At 48.3% G+C, this 8,728-nt stretch overlaps 1 protein-coding gene across 1 annotated transcript in view; it reads left to right on the forward strand.

Annotated features, from left to right (window-relative positions):
• Positions 1–8,728, forward strand: part of SLC12A5 (solute carrier family 12 (potassium/chloride transporter), member 5) — a 28,568-nt gene that overhangs the window by 3,350 nt on the left and 16,490 nt on the right. The window contains exons 2-7 of the mRNA XM_005862194.2: positions 3,030–3,124; positions 3,458–3,589; positions 3,930–4,076; positions 5,120–5,174; positions 5,670–5,800; positions 7,923–8,164. Coding sequence (XP_005862256.2) covers positions 3,110–3,124; positions 3,458–3,589; positions 3,930–4,076; positions 5,120–5,174; positions 5,670–5,800; positions 7,923–8,164 — 722 coding nt within the window. The 5' untranslated portion in view covers positions 3,030–3,109. The remainder of the gene's footprint in view (positions 1–3,029; positions 3,125–3,457; positions 3,590–3,929; positions 4,077–5,119; positions 5,175–5,669; positions 5,801–7,922; positions 8,165–8,728) is intronic.

The raw sequence follows: 8,728 nt of genomic DNA on the forward strand, positions 1-8,728 counted from the left end.
GGTCGCCTTGGAAACTGGTACCGGGCTACCTAGTTGCAGGCTCCAGTCAGGACGCCCCCCTTCCTGCCCCGCGCGCGCCTCAGGCCCCCACGAAGGAAGGGGGGCCGTGGAGGGGCGTGAAAGGCAGAGAGGAGGGGCTCTCGCGTCTAGCTGCCTGGCCCGAGGAGCAGTCGCTGCTCGAAGAGGAACCCAGTCCCACAGGAGACGGCCCCTGCCTCTTGCCGCCGGGGAAGAGTGTGGAATGGGGAGTCCGGGCAGGGTGGGCTCCACGTGTACTAATAACAGCCGTGATTGTAATAGCTCCAGTATGTGCCAGGCATGCATTACAGACATTATTTCACTTAATCCCAACAGTCCTTTCAGTTAAGCACGATTAGTAACCCTTTGCAAAGGAGGAAACCGAGGCTTAGAGTGTAAGTGACTTGCTCAACTGTATCAACACAGCTAGTGAAGCTGTGACTGAAACCTAAATTTTGACTCCAGTCTGTTTTCTTAACCACTAAGAAATTTGTTCTCGTCTCATCCCCCTCAAACCCACCAGTTCCTATCATGTCGAGGTGAGAACATGAGGCCCCTTGTCAGCATTTTAAAAGGAGAAGGAACGCACTTCACTCTTATTTCTCCTGTTCTCTGGCCCCAGCCAGCTCTTCTGAAACCCTGGAGTCAGGAAGGGAGCCTGGTGAAATTTACTTCCCAAGACTTTTTCCTGAGCAACTATTATGTCCCAGGCTTCCACGGGGAGGACGGTCTGCTATTCCCAGGAACTCACACATGTGAGGAAAAGGAAGAGTAGGTGGTGGCCCTGTTTGGGGACCAGGAGTCGTACCTGGCTTGTTGAATGAGGTGGTGGCAGGAGATAGTGGGCATCGCCTCTTTCCCCTTTTACAATGTGGAGTCAGGATGAGATTGGAGTTATAACAGGTCATTCTCTGGGGAAGGACCCTGACTGGGAGACTAAGTAAAGTTTCTGGGAGGTAAGGAGGATGGGAAGGATTTGGACAGAGGGAGAGGGAGAAGGAAAGTGAGAGGAAGAGAGGGGGGCGGGTCAGGAGACGAGGGACAGGCGATTCAGAATATGTAGGGCCTCAGCTTCACTTGGACTTTGGTCATTGGGGACTTTCTGCAGGGTCCAGAGGGGAATCTGCTACTGGGACTCAGCCCTCGCCCTGAGGAAGGGGCATGGCTGGAGCTAAAGGACTGTGCCTTTAGGGTCCCTTATATCTCGTTGAAAGGGCCCTCCCTCTCCTTGATGCCGAAGCGACTTTCTCCTTGGGTGATTTCATCCAGGCCCTTGTTTTCACACACTTCCTACACACGTATTTATTTATTTATATTTATATGTTTTTCTGATGAGTTACCCCCACCTCTTTCTCCTGCCCAGCCTTGTTCCCGGGTCTCAGACTGATGGCATATCCAAGTGGCTTCTAGACTTATTCAGTTGAGTGTCCCACAGTGCCTCACTCTCAATCAAATCCAGCATCTTCCCCACCCTTAATCTCCCCCTTTCCCATTAGTAAATAGCACCATGATCCACCCATTTATCCATGCTAGAAACCCCAGGCATTACTCTAGATTCCTCCTTCTTCCATTTCCAAACATCTGGCGTAGAGATATGTGCCAATCATTCTCGAGTCTGTCCATTGCCCTGCGTTGCTCGGGTCTGGATCACCAGCCCTCACCTAGATTACTGAAGTCCCTAACTAGCATCTGTATTCTTCATCTAAAGGCCAGAGTGATGGCTCTAAAATACAGGTCTGTTCATGGCACTTCTTTGCCTTCAGTGACTTCCCATTGTTCTCTGGGTGAGGTCCAAAATCTGTAACAGGGCCTGCTAATTGTGTAAGGACCCAGCCCACATGTATTATACCAGGCTCATCTTTTCCTATGCACTCCCCATCCTTCAGGCCCATCCCTCCCCGTCCCTCCCCCGTGCTCCTTCTTCAGACTCCAGCCAGATCAAACTTCTTTCAGCTCCTCTAACCCACTCTGTTCACTCTGGCCTCTGGGCCACCGAACATGCTGTTCTGTCTGCCTGGAACACCCTCCTGCCTCCCTCCCATTCTAACTCTTACTCATCCTTCAGTTCTCAGCCAACACGTCACTTCCTCTGGGAAGTCTTCCCTGACCTCCCAGGCTGGGCTGAATGCCTCTCCTGTGTTCCTACAGTCCCTATTCATCTTCTATCACAGAACTTACCACTCTGGGTGGGAAATTCCTGGTTACTGGTTCATCTCCCCTGCCCTTGGGTTCCCTGAGGGCAGGAGTGGTGTCTTATTCTGCCTTTTACTTTTCCTCCATCCCGGTGCTGATATTGCCACATGGCAGATATCCAGCAAATACATGTTGACTGAAGATGAATGAGGGGCATAGGAGGTGCCTAAGGGGGTCACTTTTCTAAGAGGTAGAGTATCCTTGGGGCCTCAGGCTGTAGTTTTTTTCTGCCTTTTCTCCAGGAAAAAGCATGCTTCTATCCCAAAACACTAGATGGGCCCAGTTATGGTCAAGGAGGGGCCCTGGAGAATCTAGGGTACCCTGATGAATGAGACAGGACCCCCAAGAGCAAGAAAGCATTCACCCATTCATTAAATACCTAGTATGTGCCAAGGAGTGCACTAGGCTCTTTAAACATGCTGTCAACTAAAATTCTTCAAGGGAGGCCCAGCCGGCATGGCCCAGTGGTTGAGCATTGACCTATGAACCAGGAAGTCAGGGTTTGGTTCCTGGTCAGGGCACGTGCCTGGTTTGTGGGCTCCATCCCCAGTGTGGGACGTGCAAGAGGCAGCCAATCAATGATTCTCTCCGATCATTGATGTTTCTATCTCTCTCTCCCTCTCCCTTCCTCTCTGAAATCAATAAAAAATATCTGTAAAATAAATAAATAAAATTCTTCAAGGGAGGTAGTATTAGCTCCGTGTCTCCCATGTGCACACTGAGGGTGAGAGAGGTAAAGTGGCCATACAGCTGCATTGGCCCAGGCAGATGGATGACCACCAGTTGGTGCCAGACCACTGACTCCTCTGCCTTCTCAGGTGATGGCAACCCCAAGGAGAGCAGCCCCTTCATCAACAGCACCGACACGGAGAAGGGAAAGGAGTACGATGGCAAGAACATGGCCCTGTTTGAGGTGGGTTGCCAGGGGTGTTAGGGCCTCCACCCACAGTTCATCTCCGCATGTATCAGATCCTCCCTCCCTCCCTCCTCTCCATCTCTCTGTCGGTCCATCTTCGTTCTTGAGCCTCCCTCAGCTCCTCCTTCCCTTTACCTCTGCTACTCTTTATCCCCATTCTACCATCCTCTTTCCCTGTTCTCCTTGCCCCCTCCTCCTCCTTTTTCATCTTATCTCATCCTCCAAGGTTTGCCTTCCTTGTCCCCATATCTCTCTGCCTCCTCCCATCCAGCTCATCCTCCTCCCCTCCCCGAGGCTCTAGCATCCTAATACTGCCACCTCCCTCCACAGGAGGAGATGGACACCAGCCCCATGGTGTCCTCCCTGCTTAGTGGCCTGGCCAACTACACCAACCTACCCCAAGGAAGTAGGGAGCATGAAGAAGCAGAAAACAATGAGGGCGGAAAAAAGAAGCCGGTACAGGTGAGGGCCTTGGGAAGAACAAAGAGGGAGGAAGGCCGGATGGAAGGGAGAAAAGATTGGGGAAGGAAAACAGATTCGGATGAAGGGATAGGATTTGGGGGCGGAGGGAAGGGAGATGAGGGATAGCGATAGAAGGGAGGAGGGTGGGGTTGGTTTGAAGGAGGGGTGATGCAGGCATGAAGGCTGGGAAATGGGAAGAGGAATCAGGGGGAAGAGGGATGAAGGGATGGAGATGGAGAGAATAAGAAAGTGGGGGATGAAGGAAAAAGGGAGGAGGAGTGGGCTTGTGGGTTTGGGAGTGATTAGGGGCTACAGAAACTGACACTGGCTTCCCTGGCAGGCCCCACGCATGGGCACCTTCATGGGTGTGTACCTACCGTGCCTGCAGAACATCTTTGGTGTCATCCTCTTCCTGCGACTCACTTGGGTGGTGGGCATTGCAGGCATCATGGAGTCCTTTTGTATGGTCCTCCTCTGCTGCTCCTGTGTGAGTGACACCCTCCCCTCTCCCACTCCCTGGCAGCTGGGCTGAGCAGGGCCTTGGGGTGGGAGAGGGAGGGGGGAAGCATGAGACCTGAGCTTTTTATAGGAACCACTGCATATGATCTTTGAGAGTAAATTAGGTCTGACTGGTCCTTCCTGCCTCTCACAGGCTAGTCCCTGATGGCTCTTAACCAGGTTTCACCTGGATGTGTCGTGTGTGTGTATGTGTGTAATTACACAAGTAATGCCAATTCATTGATGAAAAAGATAGATGTCCAGAAAGAAATAAAATTCACCTATAATCACACACTAGTTAACATTTTGGTAGGTCTAGACCAGCCGTGGGCAAACTACGGCCCGTGGGCCGGATCCAGCCCGTTTGAAATGAATAAAACTAAAAAAAAAAGACCGTACCCTTTTATGTAATGATGTTTACTTTGAATTTATATTAGTTCACACAAACACTCCATCCATGCTTTTGTTCCGGCCCTCCGGTCCAGTTTAAGAACCCACTGTGGCCCTCGAGTCAAAAAGTTTGCCCACCCCTGGTCTAGACTCACAAAAGAAATGGGATTATGTGTCACAAACAGTTTTGTAGCAGAATTCTTCCTACCCTCTCTAAAACATCAACTATTCACTAGACACCTACTTCTCATCACATTTCCGTTTCTCTACATGTGACCTTTGAGCCACCTTTGCGTGTGAGGTCATCAGTGCTACAGCTAGTACCCTATTTTGTAGATGAAGAAACTGAGGCTTAGAGAGTGAAGTGACTTGTCTCCGGCCAGACAGCTGGTCAGAGGCCAGGCTGGGATTTCCAGAGCTCTCTGGTGCTGTAGCTTGTGGTAGGCCCATTGAATGGTGAATAAGAGCTTTTCTTGACAAGAAGGACTTGGCAGGAGTGGAAGTTGGAATGGGACCAGGGAGAAGCTCAGAGGAAGAGGACTTGTGGGTTTGGCAATGTTTATGGGGCATAAGGTTTGGCCCCCACCCAGGCCACTGCGGCCCCCATTCCAGCCGCCACTCTGATGATCTCTCTCCTCACAGACGATGCTCACAGCCATCTCCATGAGTGCAATTGCAACCAATGGTGTTGTGCCTGGTATGTAATTGGGGTTTCTTACAGGGGATGAGGCCTGAATGGTTGGGAGCGGGGCCTGGATAGTTGGAAGGAAGGATAGTGCCTTGGGCTTTGGGGGCTATCAGGACCCAAGACAGGCCATATTGCAGAACTGGGACTGGGCTATGATGTTTGTGGGGTAGCCTGGGACAATTTTATTAAGGGGAGGCAAGGGAGGCAATTTATGGTGCTGGACAGGGCAATGCAAGCTCTCCCTTTGCCTGAGACCCTCTTCTCCATCACCCTATTTTCTGAGCCATGGCCTCTTTAGAGGGGTCCTTAGCAACACGGTAATTAGTGCTGCAAAATATTTTCAGAGTGGCTAGCTGGGTCTCCCACCAGTCCTAGGACTCCAGCCTATGAGGCCCATGAGGCTCAGAGCAATCACCTTCTCGCCTCTGTTCCTACGTCCTCCTTACCCCCAACGATAGCCCAGTGCTCTTGAACCTCTCACTGATACTAGGTTTTTTTCTGCAGCTGGTGGCTCCTACTACATGATTTCCAGGTCTCTGGGCCCAGAGTTTGGGGGCGCCGTGGGCCTCTGCTTCTACCTGGGCACTACCTTTGCTGGGGCCATGTACATCTTGGGCACCATCGAAATCCTGCTGGTGAGAGGGGCCAAGGAGGAGGTGTGGGGCCCCAGGCTTTCAGTTAACCAATGCTCCCTGGACACCTCCTATAGGCCGCTCAGTGAGGCCAAAGGGAAATCAGATGTGCTTCTCTTTTTGAAGAGTTCACGGTCTAGTTGGGGAGACAAGATGCAATAATTATGTAACACGAACAGCTGCCATTTATCAGGCACCCACTGTGCTCTCAGCAGAGTTCCAAGTACTTCACAGTCATTATCTTGAATCCTCATGAAATTTAAGTATTATTACGCCCATTTACAAATGAGAAGCTCAGAGAAACGAAATGACTTGCTCAAGGTCACTCAGCGACCAAGTGGCAGAGGTGGGTGGATAAAAGTAAAATCAAGGCAGAAATAGTAATAGTCATGTCACACAATAGTTGACTATTTAGTGGCTGCTGACCACGTGCCAGGGGCTGTGCTAAGTCCCCTATGAATGTTCATTATGGAGGGCTGATGGCTAGTCAATTGCAGAAGGGAAGAAGGCTAAGAGGGAGCCAAGTAAAGACATCTATCTGGAGTAGTGAAGAGAAGTCAGGTTGCTGGGCAGTGTTTAAAGGAGACGGCTGCTGACTTTGGTCTCCATTCTTCCTGCCCCTCCTGGAGGAGTTGGGAGCTGAAGAGGGTTCCTTGGTACATAGAAAGTGGGGCTGGCATTTCCCAAGCTCCTACTTTATCCAGGCCCCATGGCCTGTGATGTATCATTTTATTTTATCCCTGACTCTCCTATGAGTTAGAAGTTGTCCCCATTTTACAGATGAAGAAAGCAAGGCTCAGAGAGTTTAAGGAAGGGATATGAATGTGTGGAAGGTGTGAACCTGTGTCTTTCTGACCCTCACACCAGTGATTGTTCACTCTACCACACTGTCTTGGAGAACTAGGGCTAAAAGTAGTCGCAGCTTCTGGTTTGGGGGCAGAATGGAGAACGAAAGACCTGAGGAGCCACATGATGAGAGGATGGTGACTTTTACAAAACGAAATAATTTGCAAATTATTATCAATGCAGTTCTGCCCCTTGCATAAATTGGAAAAATATCAAAGAATGTAAACAAGGAAATAGCAATCGCCCAAAGAAAATCATTAACATTTGGGTGTATTTTTTTCTAGTTTTTTTCTATGTGATATTGTATTCTGTACAGATTTTCCTAAATAACTCAAAACTCTCTTTGTACATATAATTTGCAAATGAAAATAACTTCTGTAAGAATATAAACATTAATATTTAGTAGAGAAATTATAGAAAATACAGATGTGCAAAAAAAAAAAAGATTCTCCACATTTTCACCATTCAGTGAAAACTACTGTTAATATTTTGCTGTATCTACACACACATACATTATTATGCATATATTTATATGTTTAGGTATGAGTACATATATGTATTTTCAAAAATGAGATCATAAACACATTTTCTAAAACTTGATTGTTTTTACCTAATATAACATGAATAGCTTTTTGAGTCAGTTATATAAACCCATTTATCCTTTTGAATAGCACCATAGTATATATGGGAATATCATAATTTATTCACCCAATCTCCTAATGATGACTACCTAATTTGTTTCTGCCTTTCTATTAGAAATAATAAAAACAATATATAATTATTAAGACTTATACTTGATCACAAAATAATAGAAATTAAAATTACTGCCAACATTTTCACAATATCATTTAAAAATATATTTTTAAATTGATTTCAGAGAGGAAGGGAGAGGGAGAGAGAGATAGAAACATAAGTGATGAGAATCATTGATTGACTGCCTCCTGCATGCCCCTATTGGGAATGGAGCCCAAAACCTGGGCATGTGCACCGACAAGGAATTGAACTGTCACTTCCTGATTCATAGGTCAACCACTGAGACACACCAGCTGGGCTGCAATATCATTTCTAATGACTGTGTAATAATCCTTGCAGGCTAGCCTATGATTTTCTTAACCATTCCCTTATCAGTGGATGCCATTCTAGTCTTGCATACTGTAAATTTGCTGTGACTGGAATCTTTTCTCCGAATCCCTGACTGCACATCAGGTTATTTTCTTGGGGTGATTCTCAGTTGGTTCTTACTGGGTTAGTTGCCTGACCTCCTTGCCCTTTCTCACAGGCTTACCTCTTCCCAGCTATGGCCATTTTTAAGGCAGAAGATGCCAGCGGGGAGGCCTCAGCCATGTTGAACAATATGCGTGTATATGGCACCTGTGTGCTCACCTGTATGGCCACTGTGGTATTTGTGGGTGTCAAGTATGTCAACAAGTTTGCCCTTGTCTTCCTGGGTTGTGTCATCCTCTCCATCCTGGCCATCTATGCTGGGGTCATCAAATCTGCCTTTGACCCGCCCTACTTCCCGTAAGTGCTGCTACTCTGAGCCTAAGGCATCGTCCTCCTCCTCCATGGCCCAGTTTCATGGTCTGCACACCACCCTATGCCAACCCCTTGTTCCCATCTCTCAGAATCAGAGTGGTTGTGAATTTAGGGCAATCTCCCTTGAGAGGGAAAATATCTCCTAGTTTTGGGGAAGTCTATTCAGAGTGGGATAATATTTCTGGAGTTGGGCACATTTTCCCTTATGAGAGTCAAATGCTTGCTGTGGGGATGAACAGAAAGAACCAAGTGGAATGATTTCTGGAGGGATAAACACTGTGTTGGGGAAACATTTTATGGGTGGGGACAAGCTCCTGGAATGGGGCAACCACTTAGTGTTAAATACCTTTTCCATGATGGGAAAGTACACAGAAGGGAAGGTCTAGGGAGCTCAGATCTCTGTTGGTCCTGCCTCTTTACTGGGACAGGTTCCCTTACATCCCACTGCCCAGAAGGGCGGCGCACAGAGACTACTGTCCATGGTGCTGAAACACAGCATTGCACTAAGGTGGTTTGCTCCCTAGCTGCTATTAGAATCACTTGGGGGGG

This window comes from Myotis brandtii, unplaced genomic scaffold, assembly GCF_000412655.1.
Source record: "Myotis brandtii unplaced genomic scaffold, ASM41265v1 scaffold161, whole genome shotgun sequence".
Lineage (NCBI taxonomy): Eukaryota > Metazoa > Chordata > Mammalia > Chiroptera > Vespertilionidae > Myotis > Myotis brandtii.